Genomic DNA, 24,505 nt, shown 5'->3' with positions numbered 1-24,505 from the left:
TTGCCTGATCTCCTGGCATTGGAGAAGCTCTGTTGGCTTTTTTCCATGTGTAGCAAATATGCATGGGGCTAAATCCCAGTGTTGTGCCAGGATCTAGCTCACTTTTATCCCATGTTCCCACATGCCAAGTGCATTCCCATTGCCTTTGGCTGCAACCCTCTTTTCCCACAGGCTTTCTACAAATTCCTCTCTCTGTGGTTAGGTACACCTCCATCAGAAACCAGGGTGGATGCAGGATTCTTATTTCACGGTAATATGGAAAATGACTGTGCATGATGGGATGAGGAGACATTGCCAAATGGCACTATAGATCTGCACCAGGGTCTCAGAATTTCTTCCAAGGTTTCTTTTCTATGAAACCGAGTTTTCCCCAGGCCATGAGACACCATCTGTAAACTGCAGGGATCACAGGAGGTCAAAAATATGCATTGAGTTGGGTCAGCTCTGCTGCAGATGATGTCATGTAACCCCAAGGATGAGAACACCTTTTCAGTGCTGACATCTTACAAAAGGTTGCACAGTTGTTCCCTGTCCTCACTGCCATATGATATGGCCCCAGTTCTCTGTGGCTCAGCAGACTGCTCCTACAGCTACAGCTTGAGCAACTCATGCTCATTAGTATCTGGAAAAACAGAGTCCAGCAGCTCAACAGGGCTCTGAGGGACCACAGCCCCTCTCCAGCCTTGTTTGTGCTGTGCTGTGCGATGTGGCCTCAGGCTCCTGGGACATGGTACTGCTGTGAGGTCTCCCCTCACCACACTGCTCAACATCTGGGCACACTGACCTACTGCAACTAAGAAATGCCATATCTTCCAGCAACCACTTAATCCACTGTCCATAGAGTGAGGCTGGTCCGAAAGCCATCCTTCCTTGCCAGGAATCCTAGCAACTCAAAAATATGTGATGCTGAACATCTAGAAACTAGCATTTTGACAGTGGTTACCCCCCTTGCTGTGGTGGTATGCGAGCAGCCCTGCTCTGGGCTTTGCAGCATTGCCCTGTGCAGCAGCACTGTTGCAATCCCTGGCTCTTTATGCCATGGAAACTGAGGCAAACAAAGGCTGAGTAAGTAGAGCAGTGCTACACAGCAAGCCTGTGGCAGAGCTGGGAACCAAACACAGACTTTCTGACTCCCTGTCCTGGACTTCAGCTGCCCACTGAGCTCTGACGTGCGACGGAGTGGATCTCACTAGAGACATCAGATAACCACAGTTTAATTTGGATCCTCTGTGCTCTGTACCCTGGGGAGATAGCAGACCTCTGGCCACAAAAGGCAAGTTATTGAGAGATTTGCTGTTAATTCCTCCTTATGAGGTCCATCTTGTTATGTTTGGAGTTGCCATAGCTTTCTGTTTGTTTTGCCTATTTTTTTGCATGTGGGGCTTGTGTATTTTATTAAGCCCTTGGCTAGTATCTTGTGCATGTTTAAGATTTTATGAGGGCTTCTTTCGAGGTTATTCATTATAGCTTTCAAAGGTGGCCTATTCTGAAGGCTTGCTATTGAATACCAATCTTTGATAGATTCATGTCTCACACAAGGGAAAAGACTTATTTCTCATAGGTGTATAATTAGGGTTCCCAAAGGGTTCCCCAGCTGCTTTTCATAGCTCTTTACTCACATTGACCTTGGACTTCAAATACTTCATAACTGTTGAAGTACAGTCATCAGAGAAACTGAGAGAGAAACCTCCTTTTATTTTCATCACTTCAACAAGTCATCCAAGAGACATTACTAGTCCCTTGTATTTTGGATGTGCCACTGATCTGCTGGAGACCTGACCTTTCTCTGCCTCATCTGACTTTCTTCTCTGCCTTGTCTGGTCATGCTGTGGACAGTGGAAGGCTTTTGATGAACTTACTTATCACTATAAGACTTTTCATCTTCTTAGGTTTTGACACATATGTCCTTAAAAAACCCATTGAAGACATAAAGAAAATTAATTAGTTTGAGGAAAGGATTTGGAGTGTGTAGAATATTCTATTAGAGAAAGAAAACAGATGCTTTTTCAGCACAAGTATGAATTGTGTAATTCACTGTGAAGTATAAGATGTGAAATTTAGAAAGATTTTTAATCTACTTCATATGAATCATGCAGCATGTGTTTGTGGGTTCATTTAAGTTCTGGATAAGCAATTTCTATTATTTAATTTTTTATATAAAAGCAAAAGCATCATTTACATTAGCACATTTCCTTCCTCTGGGAAATGTTTAATTTTATCCTAATTGCAGTTAATAAGATTAAAAAAAAACCCCAAAACTTTACTTGAAAGTATATGAATTGATAATAGACATTAAAAGATTAATATTTTCCTTAAGGCTGAAGACAGATTTGCTTGCACTCTTTTTGTGGATGTCCTAGTGTTTCTTTATAAAAAAATGAGTTCTGAGAACTGATGTCTCATAATTTTTCAGCTGCCTCCCCCTCGTGGTAAATCTGGAAAACCTCTTTTCATGGAAAAGGTGAAAAGCTGGGTAAAGTTCAGCACTTGCATTTCAAGAGGTTTTTTTTCTTTTTTAGCTGAGGAGAGGGTTTAAAATACTGAAAAAATGTAAATTAAAGCAAGAACATACCAGTTCTTTCCAGGAACCAAAACCCCAAATAAGCTTAAATAGAGGAACACAGATAACCTCAAAGAACTTTCAATAACGGCTGAAGCTGCCTTGAGGCTTTTCCTATTTTTCAAAACAATTCCTTTGCCCTTCCCTCTCCCCTCCCACTTCTGACAGGCCTGAAGGTTGCCCCAAAAACTTCTCTTTCTTGGGGGTGGATTTTTTGGGTTTTTGTTTGTTTGTTTGTTGTTTTGGGGGTGTTTTGGTTTTGTTTGGTTGGTTGGTTGGTTTTGGTTTTGTTTTGTGTTTTGTTTTGTTTGTTTGTTGGTTGGTTGGTTTGGTTTAGTTTTTGTTTTTGTGTGCCAAATGCCTGGGAGGCAGGGTATGGCCTCACTGCAAAGCCCTGGGGCTCCTGGTCTTTCTTGTTTCTTGATGAAGTCGGAATTCTGTCACTTTAAATGGGCTGCAGATACTGATCCCTTCCTGGATTTTTTCACTCTGATATGGAAACTAAAATGTTCACTACAGCTTGGAAGAGGAAAGATTTGGCAGCCATACTGAATAATGGTTAGTGCAGGTCAGGGATGGCTATTTCCTTCACAAGCATCCCAGGGAAGAGATGCAAAGCCATATTCCACCAGGCCATATTCCCTTGTAATCCAAAACAAGGCAGGTTGTAATTAGATGAAGCAGGACTGTCCTAAGCACATCTACATCATACACAGAGAGCAACTTCTCTGTGGAGCAAAAAATCACCATTCCTGCAACCATCATTTTCCCTGGGTTCATTGTCCTTCTGTTCTCTAAAGGCCTCTCTGTTGTGGAGCCTGAGATCCCTCCCGTTCTCTGAAAACAAAGCAAATTGCTTTATTTCCTCTGCAACACCATCCTCTGAAGTGCAGAGTGGACTTGAAAGGGTAAAGCTAAGAGGAGCAGGAGGAGGAGCAGGAGGAGAGCCTTTGTGGTTAGGATTGTAGATGGTGACTTAAGAGAAATGGCTCATTTCCTGGGTTTACCACAAATTGTGTGTGGTGGTGGTGGTGGGGGAAAGCTGCTCATATATTCTGAGCTTTTAGTGCCTTGTGTGCTGACTAGAGAAAAAGGCCTCCCCTCCATCCTCTGTGTCTTTCCCACTTAACTGGAAAGCCCGGGGTGAGAAACTTTCTTCTGCATCGTATATCTACACAAAGCAAACAAAGTCCTGGAGGAGGCTGGGCCCTGCCATAATGCTAATAAAAATCGAGATACATTTAAAATTTGAGCTTCTGGCCTCTCTCGCTGTTGTTGACTCCCTGAACAGCGGCCGTTTTCAATAGCAACATCAGCTGGCCTCATCCTGTCCGGATGCATCCCCGCAGGTTGAACTGGACGGGTCCGAGGACGCGCAGCCACCAGGTGTCCCCCTTCTCCATGGTCTGCAGGAGAACGGAGCCTGGCCGCTGAAACACATATTTCATTGAAAATTCCGAGTGAAATACTGCTTTTTAATGCTGGCCCCAAGTGATGGGCTCTTCCATCTTCCCTCTAAGCAATGCAGCCGTGGCAAAGGCAGCCCTTAGCATGGTCCTGTTATGAGAATGACAGGGTTTCATGTACAATTGCAGACTCACAGTCCACAGAGTGAGAACATAAGCTGCAGAATACTTTCATTATATTAAAATTTGGATTCTCTTCCCGAAAGAGGTGCATTTTATTTCTGAGATAGGCAGTCTAACATGTAACAGTCTGAAAATACACTTTCTGCAAAGTGGTGAGGGTCCAGCTTTTCAAGCATTTCAATGACCATACTTGTATGCAAAAGCAGTTCAAAGACTTTAATTCTGCCTCAGTCTATGTAAGGATTTCTAGGTTTTGCCTCTTTGCACAAACCCTCAACTTTATATTAAAACACAATTCTTTAATTAAAAACAGAGAGGGATGCCAAAACAACCCAAACTAGCAATCCTCCCACAGGGTCTAACATTCTTCTGTCCTGATGATCAGAGCACAGTCCTGGGTATGTGTAGCCTCAAGCCTCTGTTTGGCCGAATGGATGGATTATTCCTGAATTTCTATGAATCAAGCAACATGAAGTTCTGACCCTGCGTCTTAATTGAGCCAGAGCCAGAGGCGTAGCAGAGCAAATCTCCCTCAGAACACACTTTATTTTCTCTAGAAAACAATTTATTATATCCTTCTAAATATCCTTTATCTATTACCAGCAGGAAAAAAAATTGACATGCTTAAAAAGAGTCTCTAATTACCTCCAAGCAAATGGACTGCAATGGACACAGCATGTATTCTGAAGGCTGCAAGTCTCATGGAGAAAGGGAGCAGGAAGGATGCATGGGTGCATGGGGTGCATAGGGAAGGCCTCTGGCAATGGGATATGCATGTACATGCTTAATTTACCACTTGAGGGCACAGTGGAAGTGAATAATAAGGAGCAGGAAAAAGAAAGCATAGAAAAAACAAGGAAGAGGGTGGAAAACAGTCTCAGCACATAGTGATAGCATGAGAGGCTACAGAAGAGGAGAGACAAGGGACCAGAGAACCAGGTGGCCCTGCATTGAAATGTACTTTGGGGGAAACACTTTATTCTGACATTGAGAATAACAACAACCAAATTAACATCCAAATTAACTATTCCATGAGCATTGAGGAGTTTTAGGTCAGTGGGGTAATTTTCTTCATTATTTTAGTGTGACCATTTGCATGTCCAAGGCAGGCTATATCTACATATTGGGATATAAATAAGCAGGGTTTTTTGCCTGATCGTTGATCTACAAACCATTCGATTAAGTCAATTGACCAGCAATGGCTACTCAGCACTGTTTCTCCGAGTGGAGAGGCTTAGTGTGAGATTAATTTCATATTCTCCAGCAATCTTGCTGGCAGGCAATCTTCTGGGCTCTCTCTACAGTGCATGGAGAATATGAGATTTTAAACACGTGTTTAATGATAAAGAAACAGACTTAGCTCAAACTTTACACAGTTACAGAAATAAAAAATTTAACATCAGGGATTTAAACTAATATTAAAAATATGTACTAGATATTTGCAACTAAATTTTCTTCCTGTTGCAATTGCTTGGTAAGTCTCTTGACTGATATCAGCGTAGTATCTCTGTTCATAGAACAGGTTTAATGCACAAACTGGGATTGATAAAGGGAAAATCAGAGCACAATTTTCCCTCAATACACACTAAATTTCGTGTCCTCAGTAGACAGGTCATATTACAAAATTTAGCATCATGGACATAATTAGAATGATTTTTTTAAAACAAAAGTCAATACAGAAAGCTTTGTTACAAAAGACTTGTTTTATTACTAAAAAAAAAAAAAAGGAAAATACATTCCAGTGTAGTAGTTGTCAGAGGAAAGAAATAAAATATCATTCCATGAAGTTCACATTTGTCATAATATGTAAATACTAGGACTAGAAACAGTAAATAAATATTTTTCTATCCATCTTCCTATACACTGAGAAATTACTGAAAACAGAGAAGAAAAAGTATAGCTTCAACTAGAAAGAAAAAAATAGCAATATTCTATTTTTCCTGAATATTTTATTATACATTATCCTATCCTAGGAGTTATACCAGAAAAGATGAGGCCACGATCTTAGTGAAATCAATTGTAGAATTCTACTAGTTTTAAGGTTTTCACTCCAATGTCAGGCATCAGTGAGCAGGCTGTCAGCTGGTCTCCTTACACAGTCAGTGAAGGCAAAAACAAAGACATATTTTCAATGTCTTTGACTACTGCCCTAGAGAAATTCAAAGCAGATTAAATGCAAGAAGTATGCTGCTTTGATGAAGTCTTAAAGATTAAAAAGTCCTGGAAATGGCTATAAACATCTCAGGCTACATGTGCTGTGGGGTGTAACACTGAGTATCATCAATATCTGTTATTGAAGGTGTATCTAGCCTACCAGTTGTTAACATCAAAAACTGTTAAGTGACTTATTTTTGGGGCAGTCCTTCACTGGTAGTAGCAAAAGAAAGGTACATTTGTCCAGAGAACATGGGATGAACAAGTCAACCAGCATATTTTGTGCTTGTTTCATCAATGCATACTCAGTATACATTGCTGTATGGACCCATCCTTAGAACATTGAGTGATATTCCCTGAAATGCTCAGATATGAATCCTTGGAGATATGAAAATGAACTGGTGATGTTCGAATACTTTAATTTTTCTCAATCTGAGTAATTTAACTTTGCTGCTTTAGGAAAATCACAGATCTACACCAGAAATATTCAGGATTTTGTCCTTGGAGTCCCCTTATATCAATTTCACAGGTTTGACACACCACTGTTGTGTTTTAATTAAATCAGTGTAAAGAATTTTTTCAGGAACAGGCTGAAGTTAGCCCACAGATTAAGGTGGTGACTGTCCATATTAATGTAAAACAAATATAAATGTGTATAACCAAACAGAGCAAATGAAAACCTGCATCAATTGAGCTGAGGTAGAAATAGCCACTGAATTGGTATTTGTATGTACTCTAAAAGACAGTAAAACTGGATCAGATCTTTGTCTCCTTTTGTCCAAAGGAAACATTTTTGGTTCCTACCAAAAGATTTTTTTCCTGCTGAACTGCTACAGCAACACAAGAAGACATTGAGACCACTGTAGTTCTATAAAGATGGCTAACAGGGATTTGAACACCATAGCACTGCTCTTTTGCGGAGGTTGCAATGCTCATATCAATGCAATTTTCTTTTCACAAAATGGGTCAAAACCACAGAAATTGGGTACAGTAGCACTAAGAAAGGTTATTGCAGGCATTTTGACACTGGTTTACTGAAGTGCAGACTGTAGTTTAAAGTGTTGGGAAAACAGTATAGCTAAAAGGAGTTACTCAAGTTACTCTTGAACTCATATGCCATAGTGCACATATTCCACTTTCCAAAGGAATTGATGGGCAATCCACAAGAAGAATTCCAGCAGGAAGCTGCATTTATTTTTCTTCAAAAATATCATAAATAACACTCCTGGCTTTGTAGAGGGAGAAAACCCACAAACTTAAGAGTAGCAGATGACCTTAATGTACAAAGGGTTCATATCCCAGATGAGCTTTTTAACTTGCCTGCAAAGCGGAAGGTACTCATTGAACTGCTTCTCCCTGGTGCCCGTGCTTTGTTTGTATGATCCAATAGAAGTAAAACTTAAGGAATGACATAAAAATCTGGATAACATTAAGAGAAAACAGAAGGATAGAGGAGAAGCAGTGCAGCAATGACAAGCTGATGCACAAGTATAAATTACTTTGGGTGTGGATGGAATAGAGGAACTGTCAAAATAGAGTAAACAATTTTACTTCATAGGAAGTCAGTAGTTGACTGCATTCCTCTCTAATTACATCTGGCTCAGGACTAGCTGGGTTTTATTAATCCAAAAACTGTTTAAATTTGTCCAGACATTGTTGCTGCATTGTTCAGCAGTTGATTCATCTCTTGCAAACCAAGGTGCCTGTAATTTGCAAGATGACCCTGAGAAATACTTGATAGCTTGTACTATATTAGAGAAGCATTGCACAAACCAGACTGATTTTTAAGTGGAGGAGGGAAGCAGGAGGAAATGTGGGGTGAAAGTGGTTTTGAAGAAACCCTTTTTCCATCTCTGCTGGATTCTGATTTACTCCTTAATCACTTCTCAGCTGCTTTGAGGAGTCCTGGCATTTCCCGTCAAGGTCCTGGCATTTCCTAGCATAGAAGGTGTTACATTAGAAGATAGGGACCTTTTGGACCAGGTCCAGAAGAGAGCCACAAAACTGGTCAGAAGGATGGAGTACTTCTCCTCCGAGGAAAGGCTGGGAGAGAAGAGTTTTAAGCAAAAAAAAAATATATATTCAGACTAGATATAAATAAGGAATTTTGTTTAATGAGAATAGTGAGACACTGGAATGGGTTGCCCAGGGAGGTGGTAGATCCCCACCCCTGGAAACATTCAATTAAAGGACTCTGAGCAACTTGGAGCAGTGGAAGATGTCCCTGCTCATTTTGAGAGGGATTGGACCAGATGACTCTTAATAAGTCCCCTCCAACCCAAACTATTCCATAATTCTATGATTAGGAGTTAAACTGTGCAAGGGCAGGGAGTGTTGCACGTATGTACAAACACAGTCTTGTTCCAGTTGTTAGAAAAGCATAAGGCAGGCAGGAATGTGTTGGTAACAATAGCAATGACTACAGAGAAATTCATCATTTGTGCAGTTAGGGGAGAAACACATGCAAGAGCCCATGACATTTACTTACTGAACGTATGAAAACTTTAACTGAATCAGCACCAGGGCTTCATAATTTCAAGGATAACGTAAAAGTTACTAAAAACCTATCAGCTGTTGATGCTTGCTCATAGTTATCTTTACCTTAGGCTTCATCAGCTAAAATGAGGATTCTTAACCTTCAGCTGACCACCCTGTGTTCTCAGGAATTGCCAAACCAGAGTTTGATAGCTCCTTTAGAGGAGTAGAACACTAGGCCAAGTATGTTAAGAATTGGCTTTCTGCCTTTTTTTCTCAAGACAGAGGTGTTTCCTACACATGGTTATAGAACAGTTGTGGCATAAGTACAACTCTGCTGTCCCTAACAGACACACCATGCTAAACTTGATCTTACAGTCAAAGCAACTGAATGTCTCCACTATTATACTTATGATCTATTGGCACAATCCTGCTACATACATGATTTAATATACATGAAACTGCCGTCCTCAGGCTCTTAAGGATATTACTATAGATTATCTAACACAAACATGGTCACAGGCTGATTTTGTGAGGCTGAAGTGTTGCATGACCCAATGAAATACTTTGTTAGTTGTTCAGACCCAAATGTGAACTTTGAATCATGCAATTATTTTTCACCACCACCACTATATTTCAGGGAACACTAACCTTAGTTACATTATCCTTTCTCCAAGGCTAACTTACTTTGAAAGAAACCTCCTTTCTCATATGTGCCTCACAAATTATTCATCCTTCCCTGCAGCAAGGCACTGTGCAACTTTTACTGCAGTGATTAGGATCAGGTACATTAACACAAGAAATCATCTTTTGTTTTTAGGAGTCTGCAGACCCTTTTTATTCCTATTGCTTTTAGCTGTCAAAAGTTAGTAGTTTAAAAAATGACTTTAGGAAAAAATATTTTGAATCACATAAAGTTTATTTACTTAATAAAGGTATATTACAGTATGTACAGTTTCTATTTACATTTACACCTTTCTAAAAAATGAAGCACCATATGATACAGTTAGTATTTTAGAGGAATTTACAGATAGATTATTTTTGTATCCAAATAGTTATATCTACAGACACACATTTGGGTTAGAACCAAACTCTTAGACAATACTGACTTCAGTTGGTTTTGGATTAGACTGCTAGTGAAGTTACCAAAGACAAATTTACTTGCTCTCAGCTATCAACCTGCTGTGTTTCAGGATAAGAAAGAGATCTTACCTATGTCATTTCAGGGGCTATGTGCACTCTTAATCCTCAGAGTCAGAGGTATTGACAGAAATTATTTTATAAGCCACAAGAATGTAACACTTCCATCAGTAAGATTTTTACTGTCATCAAAAAACAAGAGTTTCATTAAAAAGAAAAAAGAACACTACTGAAATGTTTATATGTGGTATGGAAAGTGAAGTTAAGAGCCTGGAAGCTTATGTAATGCAGTACCATGTATTCCTCAAGGAACACATTTACTCTCAAGAAGCCAAGCCTTAAACCTGTTGAAACTTGCAGCATGATCCCCTTAACTCAAGGGGAAAGTCTAGCTATTGGCTTTGTAATATTTATGCCACCATCAAGAAAAAAAAAAAGGCTCTGTCCAAGGTTCAAAATTTCCTTCAAGTGAATAAAGACATTTGGAAGGGGCAAATGTAAAATGAGGTATTTAATAAACTATGGAGAACAAAAAGCACCTAATTTGAAAGATCATTCTGAAAAGTATTTTGTAAGTTTCATATATGCAGTTGTTACATTCACCTGATTGTGGGTCAAGTTTTGTATTAACTGCTTATACTTTTTGCCCTATCTAATTCACGCTTTTCACATTTTTGCTTCGCTAGACGTGGGATCTAAGGGCTGGAAGAAAACAACATTACTCTGAGGACAGTTGTTGTGACAGATACAGGTGTTGATCAACATCACTGGCTTTTTTAGGGCTTTGCCCTGGGGGCAGCGGAACTCAACCTGGATGGTTTTGGTGCTGTGTGGGGTGCAGCAGCGCCCGTCGCCGCAGAGGCCGCAGTAACGGGGTCTGTACGCCTGCACACTCGTGCAGTTCTTGTACTCGTAGTGAACAGCTCGCACAGACTTCTTCGTTCGGATGCATTTCTTCCCTTTCTAGGAGAAATACAAACAGACAATAGATACATCATTGCATAAGACCGACAGCATTTAGCAATTGACATGTGAAGACATGGGTCCACTGTGAAAATTTAAGTTTGTTGTCTTTATTTATTCAACAGGAAGAAGACTCTGAAACTGCTTCAGTAGCTACTTACAGGTGACATCTGCAAGATCTGCTCTTTGACACCACCGTGATTCTGGATGAGTAATGAAAGACAAATAATTAAAATCCACTCTTGTCATCTGAGACAAGCCCAGTCTACATTCATTAAGAAACTCTACTGAAAAACTTCTCAGGCTGGTGTAGTTCCATCAGAGAATCACCAAGTCAAATGAGCAAGTCACAGGACTAGATTCAGGGGGAAAAAAACGGTAAAACGAACTGCAGAAGTCATCACCTATTCCTGTGACTCAAGGCGCAACCAGCTCTCGCCATGTTACTTTTAACAAATGATTGATTAACTTGTCCTTGGAAGTCTTCAATGACTGAGACTCCCCATCTGCCCCAGACAAACCCAAGAGTTCACTATTCTTACTGTCTGGAACATTTTCACTCATGTCCTAATTTTTATGCAATCTAAACTTGCCATTTCTTGTTATATCCTCCATGGACTCATTCAGGCTGCAATATCTGAATACAGTTATGAGAACACATCTCTTCCCTTGCATTCAGAAGTTCAGTTGTATCCAGTTTTCCCTAGATGAACATGTTTTCTAGACCTCTGATCATTCTTGTTAATCTCCTCAACTCCTCCCACGTTTCATCTCCTTTACAAAGCATGGTATTTAAAACTGCAGAGACTGTTCAGCAAAGGCCTTAGAAATACTTTCCAAAACTCAAGAGCATTGCTTAAATTAATGGGCCTCTTACCTAGCCACATGTTATTTTTCCTGATAGAAACACTTGCATAACGTGTAGAAGTAAAAAAGTCATCTCCCTGAGACAAATTTTTTTAAAATTAGAAATGTCAGTGTTGGGTTTGCCGTCAGGAAAATAAAACTCCACCACCATAAGGATTAAGATAAGGTTTAATTTATCAAGCAGACATTTCACACCTTTCTCTGCTGCTCCAGATGCTCAACAGACTAGAAATCTGATATATCCATCCTGTATCACTGAAGCAACTCTGATGTAAAGGGTATGGGTAGTACAGTTGCATTTGTGGGAGAAGTTAGACTGTGTGAACTGTCAACTGGCAAATGCAATATGTGTGATCTCTTTGGGATGACTTAAATTATCATAGAACCATAGACGAGTTTGGGTTGAAAAGGACCTTTAAAGGTTATCTAGTCCAACCACCCTGCCACTGCAGGGACATCTTCCACTGCTCTAGGTTGTTAAGAGCACTGTCCAGTCTGATCTTGAACATTTTTGGGAATGGGGCATCAACCGCCCCCCTGGGCAACGTGTTCCAGTGTTTCACCATCCTAATGATACAAAATTTCTTCCTTATATCTAGTCTGAATCTTCTTCTTTTAGTTTACAATCATTATCCCTTGCTCTCCCATAACAGGCCCTACCAGAAGTCTGTTCCCACCTTTCTCGTACGCCCCCTTTAAGCACTGGAAGGGGCTGCAGGGTTTCCCCAAAGCCTCCTCTCCTCCAAACTGAACAACGCCAACTCTCAGCTTTACCTCATAGGGGAGGCACTCCAATCCTTGGTGGCCCTCCTCTGGATTAACTCCAATAAATCCATGTCTTTCCTGAGGGCCCCAGAGCTGGACACTGCTCTGGGGAGGTCTCACCAGAGTGGAGCAGAGGGGCAGAATCACCTCCCTTGACCTGCTGAAGGTGCAGCACAAAGCTACTGAGCAAACACAACAAGTCTAATGCTTTGCCAAAAACAACCAACTTGCTGCTAAAAGGTGTATTTATGTACAGTTGCATCTGGACCATTGTAAACCATAATATTGCAACCTTGAAATTAGAACTGAAGAGATTCTGCTGCCTTGCCTCACTCTCTGCAGTATACCTTATCAGATGATTCTTCATTTTCACAAGGTCTTATCATGCAAAGCCGTGTCTGCTTCACCATTTCACACTGTTGATTCCTGTTGGTAACGCGGGTGGAAAAGCCCATTCCACAGCTCTTGGAACAAGCACTCCATTCTGTTGTCTGCTCAATACAATTGGCACTTGAATCTGACACATCAATCCCGAGCGTGGCCTCTTGCCTGTAAGCTGGAGACAAAACCCCACAGAACTTTATCACAAGAAAAACTCACATGAAACCTCAATATCTAATTGAGCTCTATCATATCTGGGAAGGATCACGTGAGACAAAAGAAGGTTCAAAATCCAAGCTTTTGACAGGATTCAGAAATTTTAAAAACTGTCTTTTTAGGAATCCTGAGTAGCAACTTCTGTATCTAAGAAAAAAGCCCCAAACCAGAAAAGTGCATATTAGTGTAATCAGCAAAGCATTTAGATTCTATTCACTCAAGTCCACAGCTGGAAGAATTACTGTCAACTTTTAAACCAGTTTAGAACCCTAATGGATTTTTATTCTTCACTCTTTCTAATGGAAAAATGTCACAAATCTGTTCTAAAGCTATGTATTTATATTTAGATTTAGATTTAGATTATCTTGAGAGAGACTGAATTTTTTATCTAAACTAATAAACAACATGGAACTAAAGTCCTTTTACTCCTGCGAGTCATAAAGTCACCCTATCTTGTCAATTATTGACAGACTTCTGCCAGGCAGATGGCGGGGAGAAAGCCATTTCCAGGAGCTACCACAGGTACTTAAAGCCATGGTCAAGTCTGACCACTGTCCTGCTCTCCTGGCAGTTTGAAGATGCACTATGCAAATATTGCTAAGGCACAGTTTGATTCACTGATTAGCACAGGAGCAAACAGAAGGAGACAACACAACTGAGCCGTCAGTCATAGCTCTTGCTGTTAAACTCCTCTACAACAGCCTTCCTGCCTTTTGAATTGCAAAGATCCAAAAAAGTGGCCTCCCAAGACGGATGGTCATTGCTAAAAATGCAGACAATTCATCTGTAGGCATCTTACAGATTAGCCTGTCAACATCAGACAAATCAAAGAAAAGGAAAGGTAACAGAAAAGTGTCAAACTTTCTGTTTATATCTTATGTGCTTTACACCTAACACTTCATAGCACACTGTAAAGCTATTCGAGCTTTTCTTCCTCAATCCTTTCTCACTTGTTTTTAAATGGATTAGATGAGTTTTGGCATAACTAACCGCCCAAGATCACAAAGAGCAGTGACTGGAAGAGAATGCAGTGCCCTCCACTTTCAGTAGAAAGTTATGAAAACTCATGTTGAACTAATAGTATAATTTAGAGCGGATGGCAACATAATTCAGTAGAAAAAATGAAGATAGGGAAAAACTGAAAAAGGGGAAAATATTATCTAGCTTTTTTAAAAGCCTGAGTTCTGCACTTTTGAGTGGGTTGAGTTTTCTTACAAATCCACTTTGTATATAACCACTGCCTCTACAAATACTCTGTAATGTTTTTAATGCCATCAATAAACGTGAGCATTCTAGCACAGACAGGCGCGAATTCACTGACAACCTGGCTACTGCACTGACCACTTGTAAGAGCGGCAGAATTCGGGGTGGGGGGAAGTCTCTTGTAGACTAAGCTGTTATAATAGTATATATGTTGTAACATATTCTTGGAGAGCAACTAGCAAGTGGGCAGCTTCTTTTATTTATTTTTTTTTCTTGGTGTGGGAATGTTTGGAGGATTTGGATCTTGTCCTTGTTTTCTTCTGGTCACAGAACTAAAGTGTACTAGATAAACAGAAATTCAAAAGTTGGGAACTAACTTAATTAACTTTTAAACCTGCTATGCATATTCATCCTCTGAATCTTTCTTTTACCTGTTGAGCTCTGCCTTTATTCATAAACACCAGTATACCTACTAATCAATCTATGTCAAAAAAAGGACCAGAAAAAACCCGACCCTGCAAGCAGTGTGCCTTAGATCTGGCAATCCTGTGCATATTTTCACGATGATATCACCTCCCGCTCACAGTGACAATGATAACTAATTTTAGTTTCCTCACCAGCCATAGCAAAACCTCCCAAAATCACTTCATCGTCAGGGTCGCAGACCCACTTCTCACAGCACTCTCCAGGGACTTCGACTTTTCTGGGGAAGGGGCAGTCGGGGCCGGGGAGCAGCAGGTCCAGGTTGCAGCGGGGCAGGCAGCCGATCTGGCCGTCGCGGCAGGTGCACTGGTACTTGCAGCTGGGCTGGAACGTCTCCCCATTGCGATAAATCATCCCATCAAACACGCAGTTGTCTCCCTCCAGCACTAGAGGGAAAAGGGGAGGCATTTCGCAGAGGGCGCTCGGACACTCGCCGGCCCTCCCAGCCCCTCCGCGGCCGCGCTGCCATCAGGGGCAGCCCCGGCGGTGCTGAGGCTCGGCCGCTTCGCCAGAGGGCAGGCGGGAGAACCGCGGGGCAGCGACACCCGCAGCGGACCCCGCGGCGTGCCCGGCCCGGGAATGGTGTCCCCGCCGTCCCCCGAGGGCCGCCGCATGCGAGGCCGTCCCGCCGCCGCCACCTCCCCATGCAGGTGCCGCCACCTTCCCATGCAGGTGCCGCCACCTCCCCATGCAGGTGCCCCCACCTCCCCATGCCGACGCCCCCACCTACCCATGCAGATGCCGGCGGCCGCGCCGTCCTCGGGGCCGCGGTCGCAGTAGAGGCCGCTGCTCTCGTCGCAGGGCAGCAGCGCGGAGCAGCGCTCGCCGCGCTGCCGGGCGCACACCAGGCAGCAGGAGCAGCCGTCCAGCACGGCGGGCACGCCCGGGGCGCAGCGCGGCGGCTCGGCCGGGCAGCGCCGGCCGCAGGAACGGGGACACGGCGGCTCCCGGCCGCTCACCTGCGGGGACAGAGCCCCGGCGGCCGGGTCACGGGCCCGGACCGCCCGCCGGTTCCCCCCGGCCGCCGGCCCCGCCGGGCGCCCCGCACTTGCCTCGCACGGCCGGAGGAGGAAGAGCAGCAGCAGCAGGGCGGGCAGGTCGTGCCCGCCGCCCGTCGCCATGGTCCCGGCCGCCGCCTGCCCGCCGCCCGCTCGGCTCTGGCGGCAGAGCCATTGCAGCCGCTTTTATAGAGGCGGTCGGGGACCCCCCTCCGCCGCCACCCCCGCACGGCGGGCAGCGCGGGCCGGAGGCGGGGAGCTGGAGCCCGGCCGGGCCCTCCGCTCCCCCCGCTCCCTCCGCCACCTGCCCCGACGGCGCCGAGCCGCTGCCCGGCCCCGTCCTGTCCTGCCCGGCCCCGTCCTGTCCTGCCCGGCGCCGGGCGCGACCCCTCTGCGGGGGCGGTGCGTGGAGCGGGGCCGGAGCCCCGGGGGCAGAGCCGGCCCCTGCCCGGGGGTCGGGCTGGCCCGGTGCTGTGTCCTCCGCCGGTCCCTAAGGCTGCCCTCCCGTCCCGTGTGTCCGCAGCGCCCGTCCCCACACGGCCCGGAGGGGGCACGGTGCCTGGCGCTGCAGACCGGCCGCCCCCAAGCCGAGCGCCCCTCGGGGCTGTGCTGCTCCTCGCCCCGGCGGGAAGCGTTTTGGTGGGCACTGAACTCTTCAGTTTCAAGTCGCGGGCACTGTTCTTTACTAGAGGGGTGCAGGTGTATCAGCTGATGGGAACCAGATGTTGCATAGAGAGTCCTCCCTGCTCTGTCCGACGCGGTGCGTTGCAGTGGTCACAGACTATTCAGTGCCTACATGGTGTGTGCAACCACAGGGGATACAGAGCCAACAGGCCTGGCCTCAGGAATGCCTTGTAGAAGTAACTGCACTGCTCTGTGTTGTTATTTTAGCATGTGCAGGACAGATTTAAGGCCAAGTGTAATGGAGACTAAATCTGTTAACGGGTTTTACTTGTCGGGAATTGCCTTCTCCCTGAGGCAGGCCTTCTTGGGACTTGCTGGGATACAGCTATTCTTTATACTTAGTTGTCTGAGGCAGATAACACGCACTGGATTCTGTTATGGCTTGTCAAAGAGAGAATATTTGAAAAATAAGCAAAACTTGTTGACAGATTAGTGAAAACAAGATGTCTTTTAAGTTTAAGACATGACACAAGTGGTACCCATGAATTTACAAGGCTATTGTAGCTGTATATCAAAGCAAAAGTCAACACAACACCAGAAATGGCAAGACAGAAGTTTTGGGTTGGACGAAAGCGACCATTCCTTTCTTGATAACGAGTGGCAACAGCAGGGTTTCTGGAAAAGCCTGGCGTTCTGGGGAAAGCAGACTTCACTGGTGCAGGAACATGTAATCTCTGGATGTGTATTGGCCCTTCATTTTCTCAGTCACAAACAGCATGACCAGCCAAGGGGAACATTGGATTGTTCAAACATTATTAGCAGCTTGGATATGAGTTTTGAGGTTATTTGAGTCATCCGCTGCCTAACAGGTCATTTTGCCTTCCTTATTTCCTTTTTTCCCCCCTTGCTTCTTTTCTTCATCTCCGACTTAGGCAGTCAGTGCAGCCACTTTTTACACCTTGCTTGTGAACAGAATAACCAGTGCTCTTAGCCAGGCATGAAGATTTGCTGAAAAGAAGAAAGGCTGTTTCTGTAGTTTTCCCAGAAACAAGCCTATAATAAGCCAGAGGGCATGTACAAGACTTGTTTTTGCCCATCTCTCTGTGAATCTGTGGAGGTTTTCAGTGCCAATAATCATTCAGAGTCACTAAAAGTTTCCTTAACTATCAATGAGATTACTTCACACCACTCTTAAATATCTTCTGGTGTCTAAAAAAAGGTTTCACCACATAAAACTGCAGAAAAAGTCAAAGAAATGAAAAAAGAATTTGCCAGCATACTTAATTTGGAAAAAAATCCTTCTTTTACATGTGTTTAATAAATTTATTGAAGTTCTATTTGTTTATGAACACTCCATTTTTAAAATGAAATATCAGTTGTGAAAATAGGATTATGCTATTTTTTAGTACAATTGGATCAGATATCCTTTCCTGGATATTTCAGTTAATCTGTGCATAATTTGGAGTCCATTGAACTACCAGTTCTTGGATGCTGGTTCATTTTCCTAACTGTGAATCTTTTTGTTTGTACTTGTGCTACAACTTTTTAAAGTATGCCATACAGTTCTTATCATATGAAAGAAGCCCTTGTTACTTCTCATGGAGTAAAATAATGATCAGTGGAGCGGTTTCATGCTGGCTCAGCTGGCAATGAATAACATTTATTCATGATACAAAATTAGTAAGTACAAATAAATATTTTAGTTTCTCTGTGTTTGCTATTTTAAACAAGCTGTACTTAAGTGAGTTAATATTTGGGTTATCACCTTGGCTGTAGCTGTTGCAAAGAGTAATCCCTCCTAAGATGTAAAGAAATTAACTTCTGTTCTTCACTCTGCAGGGAAACACAGTTGGAGAACAGTGTTGAGAGGTGTAAGTTCCTGAACAGAGCCCAGCAGCAAAATCTCAGTATTAAGAATATACTTAAAGGTTTTTCTGCATCATGAAAATGCTGAAAAAAGCTGTATCTAAAAGACTGGAAAGAGAGCTACAAATAAAACTTGCTCAACTATTAGAGGGTTTCTGGTGGTTGATCCTATAACTATCTATAGGTGTCAGGATATCTATCAAGCATTACAAAAATCCAAGCATTCATAGTGCTGTCCCTCTTTTTAAAGCCAGCTGCCTGTGAAAGTTACTGCTTCACAACATGTAGCTCCACAAAATTATCTTCCATTCTTCATGTCTGGCAAGCAATGCTGTTTTTAAAGTAAAATTGTTATAAACATCATATCCTCCTCTTTCTCCTTCTGCTCTTTTGTCCTACCATGTTTTACTGATACAAATATAAGGTGGATAATCCAGAACTTGTCCTGCACTGCCTTATAAATAATGTCCTCTCTGGTAGTCTACCTCAAAAATGGTAATATTTTTCTAGAAAATATTGCAGGTTTTGATTTTTAGCTATCCCTTTCCATCCTAGCTGGTAGCTCCAAATTCCTAACATCTGTTGGTGTTATTAATATGGCACATGAGCTACATGTGGAATTGTCCTTGTTACAGAGAAAGGGAGTCGGGTTTTATCATTCTGTGGGTGTGACTAAATTGTTTATTCCACACCACCCCTGTCATTGTGGGGGTGCAGTTTGGCAGGAAAAGCCAAGAATAAGATGGGGAAGTGCTCCACCTGGCCTGCCCCTCTTGCGGGAAGGTGCTGGGATCAGCTCCTCTCCCACCACCACCACCAGCAGTCCTTCTGCTCCAATTCCTGGTGCTGAAGGACAGCAGTGATGGGCCCGAGACACGGGCTGGGAAAAGCAGAGACTGGTAATCCTGTCATTTGTACTGGGACAGGGACAGCAAAGTTACTGCTGGCACTGGGGATCAGTATGGGCATGGAGGTTCTCGCTGAATGAACCAGGCTGGTGAACTTTCCCCATAATGCATGTACTGAACCCAGTGTTTTCCCTTTGCAAAAGATATCCTGCTTCAGCTGGGAGACAGATATTCCAGGAAAGCAACTGGTTTATTGAGTGATTACCTCTGCTAACTCTACCATTATTTTAAGTAGGATTTAAGTACTAATTATTTTTAATGTCATTATCAGAATTAATCTCACAGACTTAATCATGATTGTGCTTTTGAGATGAGATTAAAAATGTATTATCCTTTTGACAATGGAAGAATTCTACTAGTTTTTATTTTCTGAGGTATTTTGTGTGGTGATATGCAATTCCACTGGAATTATGCTATGATACTGTGAGTTTTGCAATAGTAAGAGTTGTGCAAATGACAGTGACTTGGATTTTACTTTTCTGAGATATGCCTTCTGTGTCATACACAAAAGAAACAACAGCTTTAGCAAATAAACTTGGGGAAAAAATGTTGAAAATAAAATAGAGCATTATTTTAAAATATTTTACATACAGTTGAATAAAATTTTGGAATAAAATAACATTGCATTTAAAATCAAAACATTATTTTGAAAATGTCAGAGTTACTTGTGTGGACATGGGGAGTTGCATCACCAAGTCAGACAATTCTATGCGCTCAAAAGAAATTCACAGGTTCCAGTTTCTTCTAAAATGCATGTTCCACCAAAAAAGTTTATTTTCTCCATACCTATTTCATATAAATCCTGCTGGGAATACTTACACAGTCAGCAGGTGACGTTATTACGCATGTCTTTGTTATGGCTTTGTTATTTTTGGGAATATATGAGGAGATGTAGATTTTTTTAAAAAGCTATTATTATTTGCTCATTTATAGTTGGTCCTAGTGTCAAAATGCTATGGTGCATGGCAAGAAATTTTCCCCTTTTTAATCAGATGGCAAGTGCTGTGATTTTGTGCAGACTGAGATTTTTAGAAGACAAGAAGCAGAAAAACGATATCTGTCCTGTCAGAGATAGTATAAATAGTGCAAACAGTAGGGTAGGAATGGCTCATGTCCTCAGTGGTTAGAGCAGTCTTTCTTTAGAGCAGATACTCTGTACACACTAACCAGTTTTTGATTTTTATGTCCATGGAATTCTCTGTCCCCTGGCCATAAACCATGATTATTTGGGTAAGAGCGGGATGACTGAACAAAGTGCTTGAAGTCACGTAAGGGCTGTGCTACGCCCCTCCAAAAAGGTGTTTTTATACAAGGAACGTGAGGGTAGGTGCTGATTTGGTCTGAATGCCTGCTCCTGTTCAGCATGGCAGCAGGAGTTTATATTCAGGAACAGGTACTCACTTCCATACGGACAATTTCTACTCTGTTGGGAACTAAAGGGATGACATTTGTGCCGGAAAAAGGTCATTAGTACTTGCTCGTAAAAGAAATGAAATTGTCTTTTTGTCTCTTGTTTATTTATTTTTATTTTTAAATATCTTAACTCTAAACATATAATTATGTTCTTATCTGAAATTACCAGATTAACATTACTGAGAATCTAAGATGGGCCCATTTTGGTGCATGAGATCATAATGAATAAACTGAATCATTTATTCATTATGATCATTAAACCAGAAAGTTTTCCTTTGTTTATCCTAATGTCAGAGGGCCAACAAGGTCCTTGAGGAATGCGTCACCTAATTTCTCCTTCAAGAGCTTCAGTAAGAGATGCATGTGGAACAAGTGGGGTTTCCTGGATGAAACAGCTGTTAAAGAGTTCCCTCATGCATTGCTTTTGAGAATAAGACTTATCTGTGTGAGCACAGGCTGGAAAAAATGCTGGCGAGTTGAAGAGCCTAATGGTACTAAAATGGGCATTCTGCAATCAGAAAATTAGTTCAGCTGAGTGGGATTCCCCTATCTTTTGTTCCTTCGCTAAAGAACAGCCATTTTTCAGAGTATGTGTGACATAAAGGAATATGGCTAATGAGATCCTAATTCAGCTAATTGAAGGTTCCAAACATTCTCAAGTAAGTACTGTTACCAAACCTAAGGGTGTTCTTTGTGCCTGTTTCTCATATCCTCATTGGTCTCTGCCAAGTGCTGAATAATCTGGCCATAAGTACTGGGAACATATTTTATAGTTTTCATTTCATTTTACAGTATGCTTTAGTCATATTTTTTTTGGTCATAACTGAGTAAGAAAGAACTTGTCCTGGGAATGAGCAGCTCCAGAGGCTTTTGAACTAGGAGAGCTCTGAATTAGAAACTCTAAACTTCTGAGAACACAAGGTGAGGGAAACAAATGAAATAGAAATAAACTGGACCCTCGTAGATTGAGCAGTTTTTATAGTCTCTGTTGTTCCTTTGCACTGCAGGTATAGAGGCAGTCTCAGAAGTAATTCCTATAATTTAAGTTTTTAAGGTTAAAACTAGCTTCTGCTCATAGAGCAAGTAAGTAGCCAGAAAAGACAGAAAAGTGTAAGATTCCCTACAGAGGCAGCTGCACACTGGGATGGATCTGGAAAGTGACAACTCCCCATCTCAGACTGAGAAGGGCAGGGACACTGAGTACACACAAAGAGGGTCGCATCAGGGATCTGCCTGGCAGAAGGTGTTCCTTCTTTTAGCTGTAATAGTTTCAAGACCATACATTTCAGTTCAGATACATGATTCTGAAGGATCTATCATTTTTCTCAGTTGGTAACGCACTTGCATTTTCTCCATAATCTCTTCTGAGTTCCTGCATTGCTGTGAGTAACTCATTTTGTGCTGGCAGGCTAGATGCCCTTCCAGGGAACTGTTCTCTTCCCTAGTTCCTGGACCAGTTGTCTGATCTTCCCGCAATCTCCTTGATGTTTCTGCAAATTAGGGCTTAAAAATACTTGTAGGGAAATACTGCAGTTTTGGCCCTGTGATAGCCAAGCCTTTATTGCTGGCACTCCAAAGAGGTTTTTTTCTCCTACAGACAGCCATGTGATACCAGCACAGCATAACATCGAGCTGCACACACCGAGTCTTGCCAAAGGAAACACTGCATTGGGCTTCACCCACAGGAGTCACAGAGTCCGAGCACTTTATCAGCCATCCAGCAAAGAAATCGAAGACATGAGAGATGGAAGGAATGACTGGTCATTTAATCTCTTTTTCTGTTTTTGCTGGTCTGGTTGCCAGGGAGATACTGTATTAAAAGGAGTGGTCCACATATTAGCTTCACTTCATCATGAAAACAGCATTTAAAAATAAAGTTTAAAAATACTTGTGAACTGAAAATATTATTGTGTCGCTGTTTAGCCAAGGTCAAATTATTTAATACTTTCAATATTCCTTGTAAATTATCATCAGGGCTTTTTCTGTGTTTCCCTAAATTCTATCCAGGTTTTCCTACTAATATCTCTATAGGAGAAAAAGTCTATTTAAATCAGCATACCATTTTTTTCTAAATCAAATTCAGGGGCTTGTTTATGGAGAGTGCTTTAACACAGTTCACTCCCTCTTCCCATGTTCCTGTTTTGGTCCTTCTAAAGGGCTTCCAGGGCAGACTCCCTCTGTTTTCTCTTTTGTGGAAATGAAAGATGAATATGAGTTCTACTAACTTTTTTCCCCCCTTCTTATATTTTTTCCTCGATAACATATGATACATGTGATACATATGATACTTCTAAGTTGAAAATAAACTCAGTGCAACTATTCACTGAAGTTAGCATGGCAGAATCTTACTCTGTGAAAGTTACCAGGAATGGGATGAAGGTAGAGAAATCTGTGGGTAAAATTTGAGATTAATTTTTAGCCTTCTTTCAAAGAAGAGATTTAGGAGGGATGCAGGTTGTCCTAGAATAAAAGTGATCTTGCCCCATTGGGAAGAGAAACTATTCCTGGGTAAGGCTCAACCTGGCAATGGGTACCATACACCACTGCAGCTTGTTCAGCTGGGGAGCAGATGCAGAGAGGATGGTGTGGCTACCAGGGAAAAAATTCAACCCAGCTGCTTGTATTATTAGTTCAGTTGTAGAGGTGGTGTGACAAGAAACTCCAGGGCAATGTTTCTAACCTCCAATTGATGCTTCCGACAAAGCTGGAGAGAGCACTGGAGGGAATTTACCAAGGTGAAAGGACTGGAGAGGTGGTAGCCCCCTGATTTGGTGCATAATGCTGGGTCTGTGAAATTAAACTATTTCTTCTAGCCTTGAAAGAAACTGATATCCCAACAGACTAACAATCTTATTTGCAACAATACAACCTCAGATTTTTTGCAGAGGAACATGCAGTAAGATACTTCTGAATTTAGGCATCATCCCATTTGTTTGATGAGTTAGCACAAAGCTATAAATTAAAGCAAATACTAAGCAAGTAAGAATGTTGAGTTTTCTAGATCATTAGTAGATACAGAGGTAAACATTGTAATGTACTGGAAGTTTGATCAACCATTATCTTCTGAGAGTCCACACAGCTGAGGAGGTAGATTGAAAAGCATTCTTGATTGTGTAGTAAATTACTTCATTACTGACATTAATATTATCTCCTGCTTCTGAAGCACCTTGCATTAGTATTTATATACATCTGTACTCATGGGCATTTGCAATATCATTGTATCCTTCTGCCGCATTGTAGAGATGTCTTGACTGGTCCTGCAAAATACAAAAATCTAAAACTTTGGTGGTGATGTGCAAACAATGCTTCAAAACCTGCAGAACAGGGGTCTCACTGTGAATTTCGGTGACAGGTTGTTTAGATTGCCATGAAATCTAATATGAAAGACAAAGAAAGGAGGAAATCTCAAAATAAATGTTAGCAAGACAGTAGTTCGATGTCCTCATGCATCTCTAATAGGCAGGATTTGGCTGACAATCTTAGATACATGACTAGTACTGTATTGGACATCCTCTGGCAGTTTTGCTGGAAGAAATTTGGAATTCTAAAGTGTAGATGGGGGTCATAAAATCTAGCAATGCAAAATCATACCCTATATATCAAATCCGATTGTCGGGGAGTGCTTTCCTTACCACTGCACTGCTGCAGTGAAATAGTAATTCCTTACTCCATCCATAGGGATGCAGCCATCCACCTGAATGTGGATTTCTTTTAGAGAGGTGTGGAACTTTAGATCCACTAATGGATGATGCAACTGCAGCTCCTACTACTGGGTGTTCCTGTAGTGTAGCACCAGCAAGCTGTGAAGACTGACCAGGAGTTAGGGAAGCTGTGGCTGGTGAGGAAGACTGAAAGTTTTGCTCAACAAATGGCCATTCACTGGTTTGTTTAATGAAAAGG

The 24,505-nt window shown here is 42.1% G+C and overlaps 1 protein-coding gene across 1 annotated transcript; it reads right to left on the bottom strand.

Annotated features, from left to right (window-relative positions):
- Nucleotides 1-9,678: 9,678 nt before the first annotated feature.
- Nucleotides 9,679-15,917, bottom strand: CCN3 (cellular communication network factor 3). Its single transcript, XM_066335221.1, has 4 exons — nt 15,527-15,917; nt 14,931-15,182; nt 12,861-13,069; nt 9,679-10,881 (listed from the first exon to the last, which is right to left on the bottom strand). The coding sequence occupies exons 1-4, from the start codon at nt 15,915-15,917 to the stop codon at nt 10,585-10,587; spliced, it is 1,149 nt and encodes a 382-aa protein (XP_066191318.1). The 3' UTR covers nt 9,679-10,584.
- Nucleotides 15,918-24,505: the final 8,588 nt, after the last annotated feature.

The sequence above is a fragment of the Sylvia atricapilla genome, chromosome 1 (assembly GCF_009819655.1).
Source record: "Sylvia atricapilla isolate bSylAtr1 chromosome 1, bSylAtr1.pri, whole genome shotgun sequence".
Lineage (NCBI taxonomy): Eukaryota > Metazoa > Chordata > Aves > Passeriformes > Sylviidae > Sylvia > Sylvia atricapilla.
Note: the sequence above shows the minus strand (reverse complement) of the source record. Positions and strands in the feature narration are given on the sequence as shown.